The sequence below is a fragment of the Zootoca vivipara genome, chromosome 17 (assembly GCF_963506605.1).
Source record: "Zootoca vivipara chromosome 17, rZooViv1.1, whole genome shotgun sequence".
Lineage (NCBI taxonomy): Eukaryota > Metazoa > Chordata > Lepidosauria > Squamata > Lacertidae > Zootoca > Zootoca vivipara.
Window position 1 is genome coordinate 34,861,059 of NC_083292.1, and position 25,218 is coordinate 34,886,276.

Consider the following 25,218-nt stretch of genomic DNA (forward strand, 5'->3'; position numbering starts at 1 on the left):
GAGGCACTACCCCTCCCTTAACACCCCACCAACTCGGATGGCTTTATAAGAGAATTGGACAGATTCATGGAGAACTATTGAACAGCCTGGATAGCTCAGTTGGTTAGAGCATGGTGCTGATAATGCCAAGGTTGCAGGTTCGATCCCCATATGGGACAGTTGAGTATTCCTGCAATGCAGGAATTCTATGATTTACTAGCTGGACCTGCCACGCGTTGCTGTGGGTAATCCCTGTGATTGCCCCCACCGAGGAGCGGCTTGGTCTCCGGGTGGTTTTCTCTCTGTTGGAGGCGTGGTCTCCGGGGTGTGAGGGATTGTGGGAGTATGTTTGTGTGTTGTTTGTTGAATGTCCACAGGTTTTTACCTGTGTTAGGTGTGTCAGCTGGTCAGTGTAAGTGCATGATTACCTGCTCACATGTGACTCTGAGGTTGTGGCCAAATTTCAGGACGATCGGGTAAGTGCTTGTGGGAGAAAAGTGGGGAATAACACACATGCACCTTCACCATATATATATATATATATATATATATATATATATATATATATATATATATATAGATCCCATCAATGGCTACGTACTAGCCTCAATGGCTCTGCCAGAGGCAGTGATGGTTTTGAATCCCACAGGAGAGGAGAGTTGCTCTTGTGGTCAGATCCTGGTTCCTGGTTCCCCAGTGGCCACTGTGAGAACAGGATGCTGGACAAGATGGGCCATTGGCCTGATCTAGCAGGCTCTTCCCATGTTCCCCTTAAACCTCTAACGCCCCCAAAGAAGGATGGTTATTTTCTGAATTAAAATCGGAATTGTGTCTGTGACTCTCCCCAGAACGGTTGACCTGGGGTAATCCGCGTGAATGGTGACCCTTTGGAGATGGTGGATTACAACTCCCATCATCCCTGAACTTGGGCAATGCCGGATGGGGCTGGTGGGGTACACAAAAGTCTGGCAGGTGCAGCCTTGAGAGAGCCCCCAGCCTGAACTTCTTTGCAGGGTTGTTGTGCAGGTTAAGAAGGGGGAGAACTTCCTTCATTCTTTGTAGGAAGGGTGAGCAAAAAAAAAAAAGGTAGCAGGTGCTAAATTAATGAAGGAGGCAAAATTTGGGCAGTGAATCACCCTGCGATACAGAGGACAGGTGCCTCCACAGCTAGTATTTTTTTGGGGGGGGGGTTGCCTAATGAAAGACTTTTACACATTCAGTCAGTCTGACACTTTCGTCTGTGCCTGGCACGCACTTTGGGAAATGTTGATATGGACTTTCTGGCTCAGGTCCAGGGCGGCTGTCTACCAGCTCCATCTGGTACGCAGGCTGAGACCCTACCTGCCCGCAGACTGTCTCACTAGAGTGGTGCATGCTCTGGTTATCTCCCGCTTGGACTACTGCAATGCGCTCTACGTGGGGCTACCTTTGAAGGTGACCCAGAAACTGCAATTAATCCAGAATGCGGCAGCTAGACTAGTGACTGGGAGTGGCCGCCAGGACCACATAACACCGGTCCTGAGAGATCTACACTGGCTCCCAGTACGTTTCTGAGCACAATTCAAAGTGTTGGCACTGACCTTTAAAGCCTTAAACGGCTTCAGTCCTGTATACCTGAAGGAGCATCTCCACCCCCATCATTCAGCCCAGACACTGAGATCCAGCACCGAGGGCCTTCTGGCGGTTCCCTCATTGCGAGAAGTGAGGTTACAGGGAACCAGGCAGAGGGCCTTCTCGGTAGTGGCACCCGCCCTGTGGAACGCCCTCCCAGCAGATGTCAAGGCAATAAGCAACTATTTTACTTTCAGAAGACAACTGAAGGCAGCCCTGTTTTAATGTTTGATGCTGTATTGTTTTTAATATTCGGTTGGAAGCTGCCCAGAGTGGCTGGGGAAACCCAGCCAGATGGGCGGGGTATAAATATTATTATTATTATTATTATTATTATTATTATTATTATTATTATTAAGTCAAGGTTCCTGCTGCCTGATTTTGTTGCTCTCAGGCTGGAACTCAACAGATACGGTTCCCAAATCTACACACACACACCCCGACCTGAGATACGACCATGTGGGGAGCCAAGGCCTGTGAATTGGTGGGAGGAAAGAGAGACTGCACTGATCTTTTATAAGTCTCAGGAGAGAGGTAATAACCAGGGGAGAGCGAGGAATAGAAGTTGCTCAGTTACTGTTGTTAAGTTCTGGAAGAGAGAAAAAGGGGTGATCCTAGCCTATGGCTGCCCAGATTGGGAAAGGAAGCAGGATTTGGTGAATAAAGCACGGATGGGGAGCCTCAGCCTGGGCATTGATTGTGGCCCTCCGGACCTCTTTCTCTGGCCCTGGGGGCATTTCCCATGCCTTCACTGGCCTTGCTTCATGCTAGGTTTTTTGGAGGAGGCTGACTGGAATGCGTCCTCGAACTCTGCACATGCCCCTCGCTTCCCTGGACAGAGGATAGAGAGGTAGGTGCAGGTGTAGAAACATACCTGCCATACAAAGGTGAAATTTGCATCTGTTGCCCTGCATACTTCCCATTAGCCCCCAGCCCACCCCTCAGTTCTGGGTTCCAGGTTCCAGTGCGGTGTAGCAGCTTACAGTGCCTGGGAATTCAGGGATATTTTTTATAAAAAAGAAAAGAAAAAAGTTGTGTGTCCTTGTTTCTCAATTTGATCCTTTTACATGGTTTGATATGTCCTTGTATTTTATGCATTGCTGTTATTTTTATTGATTATAGTTTAGTCATTATTGCAATTGTTAAGAGTGGGTTTGCTTAATTATCATTTTCTGATTTTTAATTTTGCCATTTACAGTACTATTATATTCCAATGGATTGCTGAACATCGCTTTCTTGGATATAAGCTGTTTGTTCCAAAGTTATGTCTTTATTATGGCACTTTCATGTTGGATCAGATCGTTATCAGGCGCATGTGTGACCTCTGCCGCCTATTTTGTTGTTTCTTCGGCTTTTGCAAACCTGCCTGGCGCGCACCAATCTATAAAGGTGGCATGCATGCAGATCAAAAGTGAAATGAACCGAGATGGGCAACAAGTACAGGGTTTGAATCCCCACTCAGCCACCCACACCCTCTCCACCCAGCCTACCTCCCAGTGGGGTGCCACAGGGTTCTGTCTTGGGCCCAGTCTTATTCAACATCTTTATCAATGACTTTATCATGAGTGGAGGTAAGCTGGATGTGGTCAAAAATGAGATGGCAAGAATAAATATCGACATCCTGGGCATCAGTGAACTAAAATGGAAGGGAATGGGCGAATTCAGTTCGGGTGACTATCATATCTACTACTGTGGGCAAGAATCCCGTAGTAGAAATGGAGTGGCCCTCATAGTCAACAAAAGAGTGGCAAAAGCTGTAATGGGATGCAATCTCAAAAATGACAGAATGATCTCGATACGAATCCAAGGCAGACCTTTTAACATCACAGTAATCCAAGTTTATGCACCAACTACCGGTGCTGAAGAAAGTGAAATTGACCAATTCTATGAAGACCTACAACACCTTCTAGAAATGACACCAAAGAAGGATGTTCTTCTCATTACAGGGGATTGGAATGCTAAAGTAGGGAATCAAGAGATAAAAGGAACAACTGGCAAGTTTGGCCTGGGAGTTCAAAATGAAGCAGGGCACAGGCTAATAGAGTTCTGTCAAGAGAACAAGCTGGTCATCACAAACACTCTCTTCCAACAACACAAGAGAAGACTCTACACATGGATATCACCAAATGGGCAGCATCGAAATCAGATTGATTATATTCTCTGCAGCCAAAGATGGAGAAGCTCTATACAGTCAGCAAAAACAAGACCTGGAGCTGACTGTAACTCAGATCATCAGCTTCTTATAGCAAAATTCCAGCTTAAACTGAAGAAAGTAGGAAAAACCACTGGGCCAGTAAGATACAATCTGGATCAAATCCCTTATGAATACACAGTGGAAGTGAGGAACAGGTTTAAGGATTTAGATTTGGTGGACAGAGTGCCTGAAGAACTATGGATGGAGGCTCGTAACATTATACAGGAGGCAGCAACGAAAACCATCCCAAGGAAAAGGAAATGCAAGAAAGCAAAATGGCTATCCAACGAGGCCTTACAAATAGCGGAGGAGAGGAGGCAAGCAAAATGCAAGGGAGATAGGGAAAGATACAGGAAACTGAATGCAGATTTCCAAAAAACAGCAAGGAGAGACAAGAGGGTCTTCTTAAATGAGCAATGCAAAGAAATAGAGGAAAACAATAGAATGGGGAAAACCAGAGATCTGTTCAAGAAAATTGGAGATATGAAAGGAGCATTTCGTACAAAGATTACCATAATCAAGGACAAAAGTGGTAAGGACCTAACAGAAGCAGAAGACATCAAGAAGAGGTGGCAAGAATACACAGAGGAATTATACCAGAAAGATATGGAGGTCTCGTACACCCCAGGTAGTGTGGTTGCTGACCTTGAGCCAGACATCTTGGAGAGTGAAGTCAAATGGGCCTTAGAAAGCACTGCTAATAACAAGGCCAGTGGAAGTGATGATATTCCAGCTGAACTATTTAAAATCTTAAAAGATGATGCTGTTAAGGTGCTACACCCAATATGCCAGCAAGTTTGGAAAACTCAGCAATGGCCAGAGGATTGGAGAAGATCAGTCTACATCCCAATTCCAAAGAAGGGCAGTGCCAAAGAATGCTCCAACTACCGCACAATTGTGCTCATTTCACACGCTAGCAAGGTTATGCTTAAAGTTCTACAAGGCAGGCTTAGGCAGTATGTGGATCGAGAACTCCCAGAAGTGCAAGCTGGATTTCGAAAGGGCAGAGGAACCAGAGACCAAATAGCAAACATGCGCTGGATTATGGAGAAAGCTAGAGAGTTCCAGAAAAACGTCTACTTCTGCTTCATTGACTATGCAAAAGCCTTTGACTGTGTCGACCACAGCAAACTATGGCAAGTTCTTAAAGAAATGGGAGTGCCTGATCACCTCATCTGTCTCCTGAGAAATCTCTATGTGGGACAAGAAGCTACAGTTAGAACTGGATATGGAACAACTGATTGGTTCAAAATTGGGAAAGGAGTACGACAAGGTTGTATATTGTCTCCCTGCTTATTTAACTTATATGCAGAATTCATCATGCGAAAGGCTGGACTAGATGAATCCCAAGCCGGAATTAAGATTGCCGGAAGAAATATCAACAACCTCAGATATGCAGATGACACAACCTTGATGGCAGAAAGTGAGGTGGAATTAAAGAACCTTTTAATGAGGGTGAAAGAGGAGAGCGCAAAATATGGTCTGAAGCTCAACATCAAAAAAACCAAGATCATGGCCACTGGTCCCATCACCTCCTGGCAAATAGAAGGGGAAGAAATGGAGGCAGTGAGAGATTTTACTTTCTTGGGCTCCTTGATCACTGCAGATGGTGACAGCAGTCACGAAATTAAAAGACGCCTGCTTCTTGGGAGAAAAGCAATGACAAACCTAGACAGCATCTTAAAAAGCAGAGACATCACCTTGCCGACAAAGGTCCGTATAGTTAAAGCTATGGTTTTCCCAGTAGTGATATATGGAAGTGAGAGCTGGACCATAAAGAAGGCTGATCGCCGAAGAATTGATGCTTTTGAATTATGGTGCTGGAGGAGACTCTTGAGAGTCCCATGGACTGCTAGAAGATCAAACCTCTCCATTCTTAAGGAAATCAGCCCTGAGTGCTCCCTGGAAGGACAGATCGTGAAGCTGAGGCTCCAATACTTTGGCCACCTCATGAGAAGAGAAGAATCCTTGGAAAAGACCTTGATGCTGGGAAAGATGGAGGGCACAAGGAGAAGGGGACGACAGAGGACAAGATGGTTGGACAGTGTTCTCGAAGCTACGAACATGAGTTTGACCAAACTGCGGGAGGCAGTGCAAGACAGGAGTGCCTGGCGTGCTATGGTCCATGGGGTCACGAAGAGTCGGACACGACTAAACGACTAAACAACAACAACAATCAATGACTTGGGTGATGGGCTTGAAGGCATCCTGAGCAAGTTTGCAGACGACACCAAATTGGGAGGGGTGGCTAATACCCCAGAGGACAGAATCACACTTCAAAATGACCTTAGCAGATTAGACAACTGGGCCAAAGCAAACAAGATGAATTTTAACAAGGAGAAATGTAAAGTACTACACTTGGGTAAAAAAATAAAATAAAGGCACAAATACAGGATGGGAGACACCTGGCTTGGGAGCAGTACATGCGAAAAGGATCTAGGAGTCTTGGTAGACCACAAACTTGACATGAGTCAATGGTGTGTGATGCAGCAGCTAAAAAAGCCAATGCAATTCTGGGCTGCATCAATAGGAGTCTAGCATCTAGATCAAGGGACGTAATAGTACCACTGTATTCTGCTCTGGTCAGACCTCACTTGGAGTACTGTGTCCAGTTCTGGGCACCACAGTTCAAGAAGGATACTGACAAGCTGGAACGTGTCCAGAGGAGGGCAACCAAAATGGTCAAAGGCCTGGAAACAATGCCTTATGAGGAACAGCTTAGGGAGCTGGGTATGTTTAGCCTGGAGAAGAGAAGGTTAAGGGGTGATATGATAGCCATATTCAAATATATAAAAGGATGTCATATAGAGGAGGGAGAAATGTTGTTTTCTGCTGCTCCAGAGAAGCGGACACGGAGCAATGGATTCAAACTACAAGAAAGAAGATTCCACCTAAACATTAGGAAGAACTCCCTGACGGTAAGAGCTGTTTGGCAGTGGAATTTGCTACCATGGAATGTGGTGGAGTCTCCTTCTTTGGAGGTCTTTAAGCAGAGGCTTGACAGGCACATGTCAAGAATGCTTTGATGGTGTTTCCTGCTTGGCAGGGGGTTGGACTGGATGGCCCTTGTGGTCTCTTCCAATTCTATGATTCTATGACCAAACTGGGGAAGGAAAGCATGATCTCCTGGGATCAGAAAGATGGGGTCGAAATGTCAATAAAGATCTAGTTCGGTGAAGAGAGAGGCGGGAGATGGATGGGGAAGCCTTTCCCCGTGGCGGTAGGGCGGCAGGGGCTGCGCTCAGCCTGACCCCGGTGGAGAATTTGCTATTTGCTTTTTCCCATCTCCCTCCCTCTCCCTCCCTCTCTCTCCCCCCGAGGCGAAGCTGCTGCGGCTGACAGCATGACTAGCAGGCAGGCGATTGTCTGGCTCGGCTGTGTTTAGTCTGCGCCTTCGCCGCCGCCTCCTTCCCCGTCTTTCGCTCCCATTTGGAAAGGAGAGCGCGAGAGAGAGCGCTCCTCTCCAAACCAGCCGCCGCGGACGCGCGTCCCGCCGCCTTCAAGGGGGGCTTTATACGCCTGCCACGTCCTGGGGAGCATGCCTGAGCCCCGGGGAGAGCATCCGTGCACCCCGGAGAGGGATCGCCGATAGCCGGTGAGTTTCCCCCCAGTTTGATGTGGCAGGATCTCCCCCATCGCTGCCCCACACCCTTCCACGACGCCACTTCTGGGCACGGGGGTCCGGAGTTTCCTCTCCTCAAGCTTCAGATCGCTGCCCTTCTCGTTCCCTATCCCCCACCCCACTTCTCGGGGAGGGGCTGTAGCTGCTCATCTGCTTGGCCTGCAGAAGATCCCAGGCATCTCCAGGTAGGGCTGGGAGGAGAGGCCCCTGCCTCTGAAACCCCGGAGAGGCTTTGTGCTTTGTTCAGAACGATGAGGACTAGAAGCTTGCATTGTTTCAGGAGAGAGGCTGCAGCTCGGTGGCTTTGCACGCAGGCGGTCCCAGGCTCGATCCACAATCTCCGGGTAGGGCACGGAGAGACGCACACACACACATGCCCTCCTGCCTGAAGTCCCGGAGAGCTGCTGCCGGTCAGTGTTGACAATACTGAGCTAGGTGGACCAACCATCTGACTCGGTATAAGGAAGTTTCCTGTGTTTCTGTGTCCCAGAGTCCTTTCAAGAGGATTCCCCCTCTAAGTCTCTGTACCTGGATGTGCTGCTTGGGGGACATTTATATGTTTGACTGGAATACGCTGGGCCCAAAGAGAAGGAGCAGGGAGGGAAAGAACCCAGGAGTCCAGGCCCTCACATTCCCCCCCCCTTGGCACCACGAGTCTTCCCTCTGTTCACCTCTAACCACTAGGCTGTACTTCTCTTCTGAGCGAAAGAACCCTAGGTTGAGTTTGATGCTCTTTCTGCCTTGAGCAGAAACAGTGAAACAAAGCAGGCTAGTTTTTATCTGCTCGTTTCAATGTGTGTCTACTCGGCGTAGGATAAACACTGCACCCCAATATTATTTTATCTTTTTAAAGAAAGCTGCCCACCCAGAACATGGAAGACAAAAACAAAACAGAAGCCCTAGTTGATCTGCTCCTTTCCCCTTTTCTCTTCCCCCAGGGAGCTCAGACTGGTGAATAAATATCCTTCTCTTCTGAAACTTATTAAAAGGCAGGGAATCTTGCATGTGACCCACCCACAGTCTCCAGTTTTTCTGCCGCGATGGCTGGGCCTCCCTGTCCCTCCTTCCAAAGTTAGAGAGAGGAATCCTTTTCCCCTCGCATGACTCCCGTCATCCTGGCACAAGCGCGTTCCTTTACTGCTGCGTCTGTTCTTGTTTTATTCCAGGATTAAGTGGGTGACGGTCGGCTCCCCGAATGTGGCCTTTACCCCAAGTCAAACCGTTCAGACTGGGGTCTCTCTCCGCCCTTACCTGGAGATGCCATGGGAGCGGGGGACAGACTCTGGGTATCTTCTGTGTGTGCAAAGCATATTCTCAACCAGTGACTTTGTGGCCTTTCCTTTAAATGTAATGCTAAGCTTCTAGTCCTCGTGGTCAAATTATTCTATGTTGAGATTCTTGCATTGTAGGGGGTTGAACTAGAGGAACCTTGGGGTCCCAAATCTACAATTCTAATAAAGGCCTGATTTAAATGCAGATGTAGGAAGCTGTCTTGTGCTGACTCAGACCATTGCTCCGTCCAGCTCAGTGGTGACTGTTTTTCCATCTCACTCCTTCCAGAGATTTTTGTCTTATGTCTCATGTAGGTTCGTTTCTGGTTTAGATATATCTTTGACCAGTGAGGCCGGCCAGTTATGTTCCAAAGAACCTCGGCTTTCTTTCCTTTCTAAGCCGGCCAAACTGACTAGCTTTCATGGTTCTAAGCAATGATAGAAGATCATTGGCCTCGGGGAGTTTCCGAATGAGGTGCCCGTCCTTTGGAAGAGAATCGGTGGCTCTCCAGACGTTGCTTGACTACAACTCCCATTATCCCTGACCGCTGGATACACTGCATGATGGGAGGTGGAGTCCAACAATATTTGGAGAGTTCCCTGTCCTGCTTTAGAAGGCGGATACTTCAGAGCCTTGCACATGGCCCCTTATCTCTGCTCTCTGTGAATTCCAGAATAATTCCTGGAAAGTAGTAAAAGCATTTGCATAATAAATTGGGTCAAGGCAACAGAGGTTTTTGTTGAAAATCTGCATAACGTAAACATGCTTATAGAAAGCGTAGTACATGCCGCCCTCTTCCTGAGTTGTAATACTCTGAAGGGACCCAATTTTTTTTTTGTGTGTGTGTGTGTGTGTGTGTGTGTGTGTAGTAGGGGAGGGGGAGATATTTAAATTGGAACATTGCCAGCCCTGACCCAAATCTCTGCTCCAGTCCTTAAGAACCCAAGAAGATCTTTGTTAGGTCAAATGGCCATCCAGCCTAACATCCTGACTCTGAAAGGGAGAAGCCAAGAAGCCCACAAGCAACAGTCCACCCCTACTCTCTTCCTAGTATCTGGCCTTCGGAGGTAGACTGCGTCTGCAGAGGGAGGCTTCATTCTCAACGGCTGTGGCTATTTCTGTAAGGAGAGCCCTGCTGGACTAGCCAAAGGCTGTTTCCAAGATGCCTGTAGGAAGCCCACTGTTTATACCCCCCCCCAAGGATGGGAACTTAAGAGGTAGACTGTCCCTGGACCTGGAAGCTCAGTTTATTCACGACCCCGGTGGCTTCCACACCCAGCTGTTGATTTGCACTCCGGACCTCTCTTTCTGAAGCAAAACAGTGACCGCCTCTCATTCACCTATTAGCATAAATTTCCCATCATGCTCTTCCCCCAAAATGCTTAAAGACTCCCCCCCCCTTCTAATGCTGAGTCCATCAGTGTTTGCAGTGAGTAATCTGGTATTCAGCTCAAATATTATTATTATTATTATCATTTCAATTTGTATACCGCTCAGTTTGTTAGAGCATGGTGTTGATAACTCCAAGGTTGCAGGTTCAATCCCCGCATGGGACAGTTGCTTATTCCTGCATTGCTAGGGGCTGCATGAAATGATCCTTAAGGTCCCTTCCAACTCTGTGATTTAATGACTCTATGAAAAGACCCTCGGGCATTTTACCACATTAAGAACCCATTTTACAGAGCATAGTAATAAACGCATAATAATAAAATACAGCGGTACCGTGGCTTTCAAACGTCTCTGTTTGACAAACATTTCGGTTTTCGAACGCCATAAACCCAGAAGCAAATGCTTCAGTTTTCGAACGCGCCTCGGAAGTCGAACATGAAACGCAGCTTCCGTATTGAGTTTTCCGTTTTGAGGCTTCCGTACTGAGTTTTCAGCTTTCAAACGTTTCGGAACGCAAACGGTCTCCTGGAACGGATTACGTCTGGAAACTGAGGTACCGCTGTAATCATGTGAGCATAATCTTACGAGCATCCTAAGAATGCCGCCTTTCGGTAAAAAGGAACGAGTAAGTTTCTAGCCCTCAGTGGGTAGTGGAGAGCGATAATATAACAACACGAGAGCTGCTGGGTCAGGCCCAAGGGCCATCTCTTCTCGCATGGGCCAGCCATAAATCTTAATCGGAAGCCCACAAGCAAGGCCTAAGCTCAACAGTGTGCTCCCCGCATGTGATTCCCACCATACTGCCTCCGACAGTGTATTTAGAGTATAGCCATTGCTAGCTTTATCCTCTGTGAATTTGCTGTCCCTACATCTTGCAGGAGCACATTTCCCCTAAAACCTGCGCTGTGTGTGTATCAGTGTTTGTGACGAAGAGTTTGGTATTGAGCTCAGAATTGTAAGTTTGTTTACTAAAAGAATTTTGAAAGTTTATTTACTAAAATGGGGTTTTGTCAGCCAAAGAAAAGGTTCCCGGAGCATCTTACAAGATCAATAAAAAACAGAAAAGAAACCCAATCTCTGTCCTCAGGTTTATAATCTAATAAAACACATGGTGTTTTGAGTCTGGAGGCTGCCAGCCTTTTGAAACACTGCCCGGAGAATTGAGCAGCCCTTGAATAAAGTTTCCCGCCCCGTCCCTTGACAGATTCGGACAAGCCATTGTTGGTTTGTTTATTTATTTTATTTTGTGAAATTTAGATACTGCTCAATTGTAAAAAAAGAAAGAAAATCTCAGAAGTCTGTAAAAAAAAAAAGATGAAAGAAATCCAAGGTCACTCAGTTGGGTAGAGCCTGGTACTGATAATGCCAAGGTTGCAGGTTCGATCCCCATAAGGGACAGCTACATCCTCAAGGTCCCTTCCAATTCTATGATTCTAATAAAATTATCATGTTTTTTTTGGGGGGGGGGAAGGGTCTATTGTCATTTTAACTTTTCAAAAGTCTTAAGCTATTGTCAATTTTTCCTATTGATGATTTTGTTGCTTTATCTCCCCGCCCCCCACCCCACCCCGGCAGAACTGCTTTGAAATAAAATGAATAAAGCAATTCGAAGAATTAAATTAAAAACAGATTAAAACACACACCAGTGTTCTGAATACCCGGGCAGGCTTCTCTAAACAAAAACCTTTTTAGCCGATGCGGAAAAGAAGGGAAGGGACTTGCCTGATATCAAGAGGCAGTGAGTTCCCAAGGTGGTACTGCATTGAACGATCAATTTCTTCCTTGGGCAACCTGACAAATTATGTATCTCCATTTTTAAAAAATTTTTAAATTTTGATGTGGGGGAGGCTGATGGCTGTCTGCTTGGCTTCTCCCCACCCCTATCCAGAGAAACACTCCCGCCATGTCCCTGAACCAGCCCAGCAGCAGCGATGCGTGCCTGAGCATTGTGCACAGCCTGATGTGCCACCGGCAGGGCGGGGAGAACGAGTCGTTCGCCAAGCGGGCCATCGAGAGCCTGGTCAAGAAGCTGAAGGAGAAGAAGGACGAGCTAGATTCCCTCATCACGGCCATCACCAGCAACGGCACACATCCCAGCAAGTGCGTCACGATCCAGCGCACCCTCGATGGCCGCCTGCAGGTAAACCTGTGGGGTTGGGGTTTTTGGGAGTGGCACAGCTGGCATATAGGAACAACAACGGCACCACTGCCCCCCCCACCTCAGCTAGAGCCATTACCGTCTCCCTACTGAGGCCCCATTCACACGACACATTTAAAGCCCTATGATACCACTTTATTTATTTTTTAAAACTGGATTTATAACAATACCAAACACACAGCCACATTTTCAGATTTCTCTGAATCTCGTGACTTCCCCCCATCCTGTCAGGGGGTCCTAGCGCTTGCCGATCAGAAGATCAGCGGTTCGAATCCCCGCGACGGGGTGAGCTCCCGTTGCTCGGTCCCAGCTCCTGCCAACCTAGCAGTTCGAAGGCACGTCAAAGTGCAAGTAGATAAATAGGTACCGCTCCGGGGGGGGGGGGAGAGGTAAACACCGTTTCCATGTGCTGCTCTGGTTCACCAGAAGCAGCTTAGTCACCCGGAAGCTGTGCGCCCACTCCCTCGGCCAATAAGGCAAAATAAGCACCGCAACCCCAGAGTCGTCCACGACTGGACCTAACGGTCGGGGGTCCCTTTACCTTTATGTTTTATATCTATCCATATTATCCACCTTATTTGTTACATTGCAAGTGCGATTAAAACCCTGCTAATGTTTTCATCTGCTTACAGCAGTCTCCTAAATAAGTTATAAATTTTCCCCATTATTTCTTGATGTTTTTGTCTTCTTGGTACCACTTGGCTTGGTACCTTCTTGGCTCCCCGCCTCAAAGGATTCTGGGAACTGTCGTTTGTTAAGGTTGCTGGGAGTTGTTGTCAAGTCCACTCAAAAGGCTACAACTCCCAGAGTCGGTTTCCTCTTCCCAGGGAACTCTGGGAACTGTGGTTTTCTGAGGGGAGCAAGGGTCTCCTGACAACTCCCAGCACCCTTAACAAACTACGGTTCCCAGAGGCACCATGCGCTTGTATTCAACTAATTTCTAGCCTCCCCAAAGAATGCTGGGAGCTGTAGTTTTTTAAGGTTGCTGAGAGTTGCAAGGAGGCCTTGCTTATTCTCCCCACAGAGCTACAGTTTCCAGAGTGATTTAGCCCCTCTTCACAGGACGCTCTGGGAATTGTAGCTCTGTGAGGGGAACAGGGGTTCTCCTAACCACTCTCAGCACCCTTAACATGCTACAGCTCCCAGAATTAATCGGCGGAAAGCCATGACTGTTTAAAGTGAGGTAATGGTGATTTGAATGGTTGCATTACAGTGGTACCTCAGGTTAAGTACTTAATTGGTTCCGGAAGTCTGTACTTAAACTGAAGCGTACTTAAGCTGAAGCGAACTTACCCATTGAAAGTAATGGAAAGTGGATTAATCCGTTCCAGACGATGAAAAACACCCCCTAAAACAGCAAGTTAACAACAATTTTACTGTCTAATGAGACCATTGATCCATAAAATGAAGGCAATAATCAATGTACTGTACTGTAAAATAAATAAGACAGTAGATGAAAAAAACTAACATTTACAGTGGTACCTCGGGTTAAGTACTTAATTGGTTCCAGGGCGCCATTCGCACCCCGAAAAGTACTTAATCCGAGCAGCGATCGTGTGCGAAGCGACGATAGAGTGGTTCTGCGCATGCGCGAAGCGTGCAGATTGCTTCTGCGCATGCGCACGCGGCGGAACCCGGAAGTGAACACTTCCAGGGCTGCGGAGTACTTAAACTGAAAGTGCTCAAACCGAAGCGTACTTAAACCGACGTATGACTGTAATTTATTTTGGCCAATAACCAGTTGAGAAGGAGGGAAGAAAACAAAAGACAGAAAACACAGTAGGATGCATTAAGTACAATATTCAATATAGGCATTAGAAACAATGTAAAATATGTATAAAAAACAGTGGGGAATATGAAATAATTATATTTAAATGATGAAGAACAATTTGAGGTGTTAGTAGGTACTAGGTATTTTGGCACAGTGGAGCCTAGGAAGGATGGTGAATTCAGAGTCTGAGGGTCCTCATCCATCCTCTAAACTAAAGCACAAAAAGTGTGTCTATGAGACCTGCATCATTCTGCATGCCAAGCAGGTGCTTTCTGCCACAGAGCTACAGCCTTTCTATTTACCCGCTGTGGAAAACAGCATGTCTAAAGCAAGTTTTTCAGCTTCTAAAATCTAGACGGAACTTTAAACTTCCTAAACAACTTCATTATTGGAGATTTTAAAAATCCTGTGTGGCCCAAAAGCTTGCACCTATTTTAAACCATCGATGGGGGAACTGTGAGCCTTCCAGATGTTGTGGTCTCCAGCTCCCATCACCCACAGCCAGCATGGCCGATGGTCAGGGGCTGGTTGGAGTTGGTACCAGTAGTCCAGCAACGTCACTAGAGGGCCACAGGCTCTTTCATAGAGGCATACCCCAACTAATCAGGGTGGTCCATTCAAGAACAAAACATCTTAAAGCATTAACAATTTCCTTTTGCGTTGTCAATGAAAGCACATCCATCTGTTTGCGTATTCAGTTGGTTTAATAATGAAATACATTAAGACTACCTATTGTGTCATGTTATACACACACACACACACACACACACACTATAAATACGGTATACAGTGGTGTGTCGCAAGACAAATTTAATTCGTTAAGCGAGTCAATTCGTTCTTTGCTCTACAAATAAGGAAGGAGATTTAAGTCCAGGAGCCCCTGCCCACATATCTCTCGGGGATTGTTGAATCCCCTCTTGACCTATTTCTTTGCCTTGGGATTTTGCCTCTTGAAATCGGACGAAATAATAATGACCATGATTGGGGTGGAGTATTGATTGGCAAAGACCCCAAAGAGGCTTCGAGGCAGTTTGAAGTATTAAACCAATTATATTCGTGCGCGCGCACATCCCATGAGAAGGAAAGAGTCATCTCTCTTTATAAAATAGCAGTGAAGATTTCTAACACAGAACCATTGCAAATCTAAATATATGTCTGGATTTTGTTGTTTTTATAGGCTATTTGGTGTTTTTCTTTGCCGTTGTAAGTTGGTTTTTTTTATTATCTAATATAACCCAGCCTGGGACCTTAGGGTGAAAGGGTTACTGTTAATGAATTAAATTAAGAATAATCATTATATATTGGGAGGCAGGACAAGGAAAGGCGACAGCTGCGTCCGTTTTTTGTCTCCTTAAATCAGAGCCCACCCAAAGGGCGAAAAGCAAATCCTTCTCAAAGGCCTTGAAATTTTGGAGGGATTACTTGCTGGCTTGGATGGAAGCAGCGTGTTTGTGTGTTTGTGTGTCCCTTTTTTGGAACCCCCCCCCCAAACACATCACCAGATAAAGAGGACTCTTGAGGTGTCGGTTTTTTGGGGGGGGGGTCACTATGCCAAGGCCACCGACCCCTTCCCTTTTAACCCTCACCCCCAATCAAACAAATCTCTCTCTTTCTTTTCTCTGCTAGCCACGCTGTGCCCCCTCCCTCCCTGTCTGCCCAGAGGATGAGTCACTGTCTGGTTCTTGAAGCCGTGGGGAAAGGGGGGGGGGCTGTTGTTATGTCTGAATTCAGCGTCAGCCAGAAACCGTATGGGGAAAAATGAGTGCGAGGGCCCTGTCCACAACACACACATGCACTCTCCCCCCCCCCCCAGGAAAGAAAGGAAGGTTCTTGCAGAGGGTGGAGATAAAACTATGCCTGTTTTTGTGTGTGTGTTTTCTTGCATTGAGCTGGAGGGAAATGGGGGTTGATTCCTTCTCTCCCTTTGCTGCATGAGCAGTACGTTTCCGAGCACAATGCAATGTGTTGGTGCTGACCTTTAAAGCCCTAAACGGCCTCGGCCCAGTATACCTGAGGGAGCGTCTCCAACCCCATCGTTCAGCCTGACACTGAGGTCCAGCGCCGAGGGCCTTCTGGCGGTTCCCTCGCTGCAAGAAGTGAGGTTACAGGGAACCAGGCAGAGGGCCTTCTCGGTGGTGGCGCCCGCCATGTGGAACGCCCTCCCAACAGATGTCAAGGAAATACACATCTACCTGACTTTTAGAAAATACCTAAAGGCAGCCCTGTTTAATGTTTGATGTTTTCTTCTGTTTTTAGTGTTCTGTTGGGAGCCGCCCAGAGTGGCTGGGAAAACCCAGCCAGACGGGCGGGGTATTATTATGAGTCCTGTGGGCCTTTCGGCGGGGAGGTCAGCAAAGGAGTGTGCCAAGATCCAGGCAACTCCACCCTAGCTGGAGCGGCTCCTTGACCCCGAATCATGCCTCTTTCCTTGCCTGGCTGCATGATATGTGAGTGTGTTGAAGCCAGCCTACTCTACAAAGGCAACATCTACATTCATGGACCTCTGTTGCCCCGCCCACTTTGGACCTTTGGCCCCGCCCACCACTGCAAGGTGGCCCTCGGCAGGTGGGAACACAGCCCTCGGTCTGAAAAAGATTCCCTGACTCTTCTCTGTGATGTCCCATGTCCATATCTGTGCTGCACGTGAGTTGAGAGCAATGTCAGGTCTAGGGCCTAGGTGAGACCTGGGTTCAAGTCCCCTCTCAGTCATGAAACCTGCTGGGCAAATTGGGGCCAGTCACTGTCTGTCAGCCTGAACCTACCTCTCAGGGTTCCTGTGAGAATAAAATGTAGAGCGGGGAAAGCGCTTGGGTCGTGTTGAGCTCTTCAGTGGAATATAAATGTAATAATAAATACGTAAATAACCCCCTGACGTGCAGCAGAGGCCCCCGTGTCCTTTAAATCTGCTCCAGCTGGCCTCCTCTTAACATACCCTCCAACATTTCTCCAATGAAAACAGGGATGTCCTATTCCATGATAGTAATAATGATGTTATTTATACCCCACACATCAGACTGGGTTGCCCCAGCCACTCTGGGAAGCTTCCAACATATATAAAAACATATATAAACGCCAAACATTAAAAAGCAACAACACACCAAACTTCCCTATATAGGGCTGCCTTCAGATGCCTTCTAAAGGTTGCATAGTTACTTATCTTCTTAGCTCGGGGGTCGCATAACTCCATATCCTCCAACATTTCTCTGATGAAAATAGGGGAAAGTGGGATGTGTGGGGATCAAATCAGGAGCCGGGACGGCTTGTGTAAATCCCGGACGGTCCCTGAAAAATAGGGACACTTGGAGGGTTTGCATCTGCCCTCGCCGTCTCCACTCCTGCGCTAACGGTGTCCTCTGCCACCTTTCTCCCCTCCACGTACACCCCGCTCCCCACAACCAGGTGGCCGGGCGCAAAGGCTTCCCCCACGTGATCTATTCCCGCTTGTGGCGCTGGCCGGACTTGCACAAGAACGAGCTCAAGCACGTCAAGTTCTGCCAGTTCGCCTTCGACCTCAAGTACGACAGCGTCTGCGTCAACCCATACCACTACGAGCGGGTGGTGTCTCCGGGCATCGGTGAGTGGGTCTTTCGTGGGCGGGCGTTCGCACACCTGGCACCTACGGAAGCCGAGTCTCCCCACAGCTGCCTCAGTGGATCTACTTCGGAATAGGCCACTGAGGTGTCAAGAGCCGGATGTGGGAGCTCAGGTTCAGGAATCCAATGCGGCCTTCGAGGTCTTTGTCCGGCCCTCAAAGCACTCCCTCACTGTCCCTCTCCTTGCATGGCTAGATCGCGCCTCTTGGATGGAGGACAGAGAGGGTTGTGTGAATGTGTGTAGCCTACTGTACGAAGGTACATTTTGCACCCCTTTTGCCTCTGCCCTCCCCCCACCGTCACGTGGCCCCCCAGGAAGTTGCTCAGAAGGGGATGTGGCCCTCCGTCTGGAGACAGAGAGGAAAGTTTCTCTGCTGCTGTTTGTGAGCCTCCTAACATCACCTCTGCTCCCAAGGCAAGCAGGCAAAGGGCACTTGGCTGTTTCCACCTGCCTTCCTACCCATCTGTAAATGGAAATATTCGACTCCACAGAGCACACAGTGAATATTAGCAGGTTGCTATGCCAACCCATCCAAATTTCTTACACCCAGCCTGGCATCACCACCGACTGAAGATTTGCCAGAACAGGAGGGCAGGAATTAAAATAATAATAATAACCTACATTGTGTGCTCCATGTTTTCATTATCTCCCCCCCCCCCAAAAAAACGACACCTTAACTTACAGATTATCTACATAAGGTGTTTTCTGGATGAGACAATCTTCACTTGCCCAAAGGCACCATGTCCTTAAATTCATTCTGGTGTTGCTTTTTCAAACCACCTCATTCAGATGAAAATTGGAAGTGTACACACCCTGAGGCAACTTTGTCGCTGCTTTTAAAAACAAAATAGTACCTGTAATTGCTTCACGGAGAGAAAATGTACTTTGCATGCCCTTGAAGGTATTTGACCCTAGCTATGTGTGTGTGTGTGTGTGTGCACACACAGAGAATTTGTCTCTCTGTTGCGTGCTGTCTGGACATGCTCAGAGGCAATTCGACCATAGGTCGACTTGGAATATAATTTTTATTGTTTCGCTGAGGGTTTGTTTCTCTTTCTTAACCTTAGAATATCCCAACCCTACTTTGGGGCCCCTGAAAGGGCTCCCAAGCCAACTCTGCACATGGTCAGAGGCACCCATCGCGAGACAAAAGGTCGGGGGTGGGTGGCAGAAAAGATGTCATTTGGCCTAGGAGGTTAGCTGGTTAGCTGGGGAGAAGAGAGGAGGTTGGACCAGAAAGGGTCCCACGCTGGCTCCTCGTTGAAATGTCAGTCAAATCGAGCCCCTAGGCCGGACATCTTAAGAGATGCCCGGCACACTTCTGGCCTCAGAGAATAGGATATATAACACCCCCTCCCTTGCTTTTCTCTCTCATTCTACAGGACTGAACATCCAGAATACAGGTGAGATACAATCCTGCTTTGTTTTTCTGGATGATGGCCTAGGACAGGACTGGGGGTGGACCTCTGACCTTCCAGGTATTGCTGAACAACAACACCACCAATTTATATGCCATCCATTGGACTGAGTTGCCGCAGCCACTCTGGGCAGCTTCCAACAGAATAGTCCTACCTCGGATCTCAAACACCTTGAGACTCAAACGTTTTGGCTCCTGAACACCGCAAACCCGGAAGCGAGTATTCTGGTTTGTGAACGTTTTTGGGAAGCCAAACATCCGACGCGGCTTCTGATGGAGTGCAGGAATCTCCTGCAGCCCATCGGAAGCCACGCCTTGGGTTTCCGAATGTTTTCGGAAGTCGAACGGACTTTGGGAACGGATTCCGTTCGAGAACCAAGGTACAGTACGACTGTATACAAAAACGCAACGGAGTATTCACAACCTTAGAGCGTTCTGCCGATAATGCCCAGGTGGCAGGGTCGATCCCCATATGGGACACCTGAATATTCCTGCATTGCAAGGGGTTGGGCTAGATGAACCTTGGAGGTCCCTTCCAACTCTACAATTCTATGAAAAGCTGTACAGGGCTGCCTTCAGATGTCATTATGAACAGCACTTGCTGATTCAGTGGGCTTTTTTTCTCCCATCTTCCCTGTGTTTGAGCTGCCTCCTCTTCCTGCCCTCCTGCAGCACCTCCCCCACGGCTTGTGAAAGAGGAATTCATTCCCGACTGTATCCAGATGGAGGTCCCGCCTCCTCCCGCGGCAGATCACCCAGGCCCTGTGATCAAGTCTGGCCACCCTCAGGCAGAGCCCTACCAGCCCTTATCGCCCCTGCAGCTTCCGGAACCACCCCATCCTACTGCCGGCATCTATCCCGCATTGCCTTTATCTCCCCCAGGTAAGTTCTTTCTTTTTCTTTTTGGGGGGCAGCAGCAGGGAGGAAGGGAGACATATGTGAAAGGTAAAGGAACTGTTCTCCGCCTTCTCTCAAATGGGTTGGATTTGTGATGGGGAAATGCAATGGACCTGTGAAGGGGAAATGCAATGTGACGGGGAAATGCAATATGCTGGGGAAATGTGGTGGATCTGCAATGGGGACATGCAATGTGACTGGGAAATGCAGTATGTCGGGGGAAATGTGGTGGATCTGCAACGGGGAAATGCAAAATGATGGGGACATGCAATGTGACTGGGAAATGGGGAAATGCAACATGTTGGTGAAATGTAAAAGAGAAATGCAATGTGATGGGAAGATGAAATGAATCTGCAATAGTAGCTTGCAGATAAAATTGATCTCTCGATCTCTCTCGTTCTTTCTCTCTCTCTCATACTCACTCTTAGGCCCTCCTGGGGGGCCCCTGCTCCCTCTCCTTCATAATGAGGGTCTTCTTCAGATCTCCAGCCCCTCGCACCCCCCAGCCCCTTCTCCGGCTCCCCCGAGCTCCCAGCAAAATGGGTGTGCCCCCAAACTGCCCTACCAGAGTAAGTATAGGGTGCCATTGTTGGGCAGGTTGCAGGGCGGATATGTTCAAATGATAAGCTCTCACCTGTTTCTTCTCGTTCTTCCCTGGGCCTTTGGAAGACTCGGCAACCAGCTGGACAGGGAACGGCAGCACCCCAAGCTACAGCTCCGGTGGGAGGAGCCAGGAGCCCACCCCACCTCCGCTCCCCACTCCCCAGCAGCAGCAGAACGGACGGAGTTACCCTCAGCCTCCTCTTCACCATTCAAACCATTACTGTGCGTCTTGGCAAGCAAAGCAAAAAAGCAGGAGGGCCCTGGATGTCTGCAGCACCGTTTTGGTTCCACTGCAGTTCACTCCCCCCCCCAACGGCATTATTCACCTTGCTGCCCCCTGTGGTGGAATCACGTAACTGCACCTGCAGTTACAGTGGTGCCTCGCTTAACGAATGCCCTGCTTAACGAAATTCCCGCTTAACGAAAGGATTTTTCGAGCGGAGGTTACCTCGCTAGACGAATGCGTTTTACGAAAAATTTGTCTAGCGAATCACGGTTTCCCATAGGAATGCATTGGAATTCAATTAATGCGTTCCTATGGGCAAAAAAAATCAAAAAAAATTCCATGCATTCCTATGGGATTCGCTAGATGAATTTTTCACTATAAGAAAAGACCCATGGAACGAATTAATTTCGTCTAGCGAGGCACCACTGTATACTACGTTATACGGTCCTGGCTTCCACCAAAGAATCCTGGGAACTGTAGTTTTTATAAGTGCTGGGGATTGTTAGGAGACCCTGTTCCCCTCACAGAGCTACAATTCCCAAAGTGGTTTAAGAGTCAATCCCTCTTCCCTGGCAATTCTGGGAGATGTAGCTCTGTTGGGGGGGGGTGTCTCCTTTTAGTAACTCTCAGCTCCCTTGACAAAATTACAGGTTCCCAAGATTCAGCTGGAGTCCAAGAACACTGTTGGAACCACAACTCCCATCATCCCTGACCACTGGCCATGCTGCCTGGGGGCTGCTGGGAGTTGGAGTCCAACAGTAGCTTTGAAGCGTCAGGGAGCGTCAGAACTCCTGGGTTCAAACTTCCGCTCTGGGAAGCAGAGCGAGTTCTAGCGAATGTAGGAAACAGAAGAGCAAAGTTCTTGGCATTTCTGTCCCTATTTGCCACAAAACCCCTCCTTGCCTTATATTTCAGGGCCTGCTCATCACGGTTCTCCTCCCTACCAGCCGCCAGTCTCCAGTCACCCTGGTAAGGGATTCAACCTCCTTCGTTTTCCTTTTTCTCTCCCCCATTCCCACAACGGCCCGGATTTTTAAGATGAATGCCCGGCTCTCCCCAGGCCCTGAGTTCTGGTGCTCGATCGCCTATTTCGAGATGGACGTGCAAGTGGGCGAGATCTTCAAGGTGCCCGCCAACTGCGCTGTGGTCACTGTCGACGGATATGTGGACCCTTCGGGCGGCGACCGCTTCTGCTTGGGGCAGCTCTCAAACGTCCACCGCACCGACACCAGCGAGCGCGCCAGGTCAGGGCAGTGGGGAGGGAGAGGAAGAGGAAGGTGCGTGCTATTTCTGATGTCGAGGGGTTGAGTGCCTAAGTGGCAGCAACCGGGCACAGAATGGGGTTTATCTGCAGGGTTCGGGGAGGAAGGCTTTAAGGTTTGTGAAACGGCAACTTTAGCTAAACACCGAGCAGCACAGAATCATGGCTGTTGCAGGAAGTGGGAGTCATTGACTGGCTGGATGCTGAGGAGCGGTGGGGAGGTACCAGCCGAGGAACCCCCAAGGGAACCCCCAGGGGAAGAAGGCTCAGAGCTCGGGGATTGGTGGTGGGATGACAACGAGCGGTCAGAGGGAGCAGACTGGGAGGAGGAGGTGTTGGAAGCTGAAGAGGCAACAGGCTTTGGCGAGCAGGGAGAATCTGTGGCAGAGAGGAGTCCAGAAGCAGAGGCAGAAGCAGAAGCTGGAGAGTAGGAAGGCCAAGAGGCAGAGATGAGTCAGGCTGGTGAAGTCAGGCTGGTCTTCCTCTCCTGCTGCAATAAACTCTCCTCTCCTCTGGTCTCCCAGAACCAGAAGAGGCATGAAAGGGTGGAGAAGTTAGCTTTATGCAGGCACAGTCTCAGATTGCTTGGGGGAAACCTCAGGAGGCAGCTTAGGCAGCTGTGGGAAGGAGGGGGCCTTCAGTCTCTGCAACTGCCCCATAGGGAAGTTTTTAATATTTAATGCTGTATTGTTTTAATATTCGATTGGGAGCCACCCAGAGTGGCTGGGGAGACTCAGCCAGATGGGCGGGGTACAAATAATATATTATTATTATTATTATTATTATTATTATTATTATTATTATTATAGGGGCAAGACCCACCGAAGAAGAATGGCTGTGCTTACTAGGCCTGGCACTCTTTAGCGGATTCTGTGGCAGAGAGCAGTCCAGGATCAGAGGTTGAAGCGGAGGCTGGAGAGGAATTGGGGCAGGTTGCTGTGACACACAGATAAATGAAAAGTACAGTGGTACCTCATGTTGCAAACGGGATCCGTTCCAGCAGCCCGTTCGCAACATGAAAAGGCCGCAACATGAAGTGCTGCATCTGCGCAAGCGCGTGATGCAATGTGGCACTTCTGCGCATGCGCAAAGCACAATTTAGTGCTTCTGCGCATATGCACAGGTCACGTACGCACCAAACCCGGAAGTAACCCGTTCCGAGACTTCCGGGGTTCGGCACGTCCGTAACCTAAAAAGATGCAACATGAAGCGGATGTATCCTGAGGTATGACTGTAGTTGAGACTGCATGGGAAAAACCCTGAGAGAGGAGGAGCCTTAGAGAGGGATGGGAAGGTCTTTGCAACTGTGTCATTGGGGCAAGACCTCATAGGAAGAGTTGCTGAGACCGCTAGGCCCGAGTTGTGGTTCGTTTCCTTGAATACAGTATAGATTTAACTGGCCACCAGTGATTTACTGTTTTTTTCTTGCTGACCTACACCTGGCTCAAGCCCTGACAGTGGGGGACAGGGAACCAGGCAGGAAGGGGAATGGAGTATTCTGTTTTCCAGGCTGCACATTGGGAAAGGAGTCCAGCTGCAGTGCCGTGGTGAAGGCGATGTCTGGATGCGGTGTCTGAGCGACCACGCCGTCTTCGTGCAGAGCTACTACCTGGACCGGGAGGCTGGGCGTGCTCCGGGGGACGCTGTGCACAAGATCTACCCTGGCGCCTACATCAAGGTCAGGGCGGGTGCTGGGTTTGTTTTTTAGGGCTCAGGAGAAAGAGGGTTGCTAAGCGCAAATCTAATGGAAGGACCATAGCTCAGAACATCTGCTTTGGGTGCCAAAGGTTCAATCCCCAGCTTCTCCACGTAGGGCATGAAATTGTCCCTTGCCTGGTACCCTGGAGGGCTGCTGCCAGACAGTGTAGACAGTATAAAGCTGCATGGGCTATTGGTTTGACTCAGTATAAAATAAAAGAAAATTCATAAGCAATGTAACTGAATCCTGTGTCTGAATAGGCTTGCTGATGTCTGTGCATACCACAAGTATCTTTGCCTGTCTAGTTATTATTATTATCATAATCTTATCATTAATATTATCACCTTGCCACCTTCCTGGTGGTACGGGTTGACAGCTGCCATCCTTCCTGAGCATTGCTCGCAGCAGGTGCTGAAGTTTCTAACGCAGAGTCCTCACTCCTGTCTTTCCATCCAGGTCTTTGACCTTCGCCAGTGCCACCGCCAGATGCACCAACAAGCAGCGACAGCGCAGGCGGCAGCGGCGGCTCAGGCGGCTGCTGTGTCAGGGAGCATCCCTGGGCCTGGCTCCGTGGGGGGCATCGCACCAGCTGTGGGTAAGTGCCAAGTGGATTCACCCCCACTGAGGTGCAAGAGCAGAAATAGGAGTTTGCTGTTAGACAGTGCTGGGCCCAGTGACTGGAGCGAGCCGGCCGTAAATCACACTGACCATGTTGGAGTTAACTCTTTATTAGCAAAGAACAGGATCTGCACAGACTTGGCCTAAGGAGCACAGGGACTCAACCCCAGTAGGTCTTTCTTGCCCCATGGATCAGTTGCTGAGACTAAAGGTCCCCACCTCCCCACAGTTGTCTATGTCTCCTGGGTCCTTCCCAAACAATCTGAGACTGTGCCTGTGTGCCTTGTCTTTGCTCCTCTGCCCTTTTCATGCCTCTTCTGGTTCTGGGAAACCAAGGAGGAGGGGAGCTTGTAGCAGGAAGGGGAGACACTCTTCACCAGTCAGACTCTATCCTGCCCTGCTTCAGCTTCTGCCTCTGATTTTGGACTTCTCTCTGCCACAGACTCTCCCTGCTCACTATGCCCTGTTGCCTCTTCGTTTCCCAACACCTCCTCTTCCCAGTTTTATCCTTCTGACCACTCACCGTGGTCCCACCACCAACCCCCAGGCTCTAAGCCTTCTTTCCTTTGGTGGTTCCCCAGTGGATTCCTCCCGCCATTCATCTGCGTCCAACCAGCCAATGAATGCCAGCCATTAAAACGTGTGGGCAGTTGCTGTGGGTAATGGGTTCTGGAGTCTCTCTGAAAAAGAGCCAATTAACATTCACTTAAGGAGTGGGGAACCTCAGGTCCCAGTGGGGACAAATGCACACACACCCCAGCCTCCTGAGACTCTCCCCTTGCTGCACCACGTCAGCCACACCCCCTCTCTCAAAGCCACGCCCTTCAGTGTCCCTTTTCCCCACCTTGGAATGTGTCCTTGAATTCTGATCATGACTCTGTCTTGCCTGGATGGGGGATAGAGAGCA

At 48.7% G+C, this 25,218-nt stretch overlaps 1 protein-coding gene across 4 annotated transcripts in view; it reads left to right on the top strand.

The window, feature by feature from the left end:
• The window catches only part of LOC118076190 (mothers against decapentaplegic homolog 4), a 30,844-nt gene that overhangs the window by 3,738 nt on the left and 1,888 nt on the right, over window positions 1-25,218 (top strand). The window contains exons 1-11 of one of the 4 annotated variants that reach the window (XM_035098807.2): window positions 6,712-7,379; window positions 11,956-12,207; window positions 17,396-17,570; window positions 18,973-19,068; window positions 19,680-19,889; window positions 20,333-20,473; window positions 20,574-20,729; window positions 21,649-21,702; window positions 21,794-21,977; window positions 23,504-23,672; window positions 24,150-24,288. In XM_035098807.2, the coding sequence (XP_034954698.1) occupies window positions 11,971-12,207; window positions 17,396-17,570; window positions 18,973-19,068; window positions 19,680-19,889; window positions 20,333-20,473; window positions 20,574-20,729; window positions 21,649-21,702; window positions 21,794-21,977; window positions 23,504-23,672; window positions 24,150-24,288 (1,561 nt within the window). In that variant the 5' untranslated portion in view covers window positions 6,712-7,379; window positions 11,956-11,970. Of the gene's footprint in view, window positions 1-6,711; window positions 7,380-11,955; window positions 12,208-17,395; window positions 17,571-18,972; window positions 19,069-19,679; window positions 19,890-20,332; window positions 20,474-20,573; window positions 20,730-21,648; window positions 21,703-21,793; window positions 21,978-23,503; window positions 23,673-24,149; window positions 24,289-25,218 lie in introns of those variants that run through there. The other 3 variants (XM_035098808.2, XM_060269650.1, XM_035098810.2) reach the window with 3 other exon arrangements.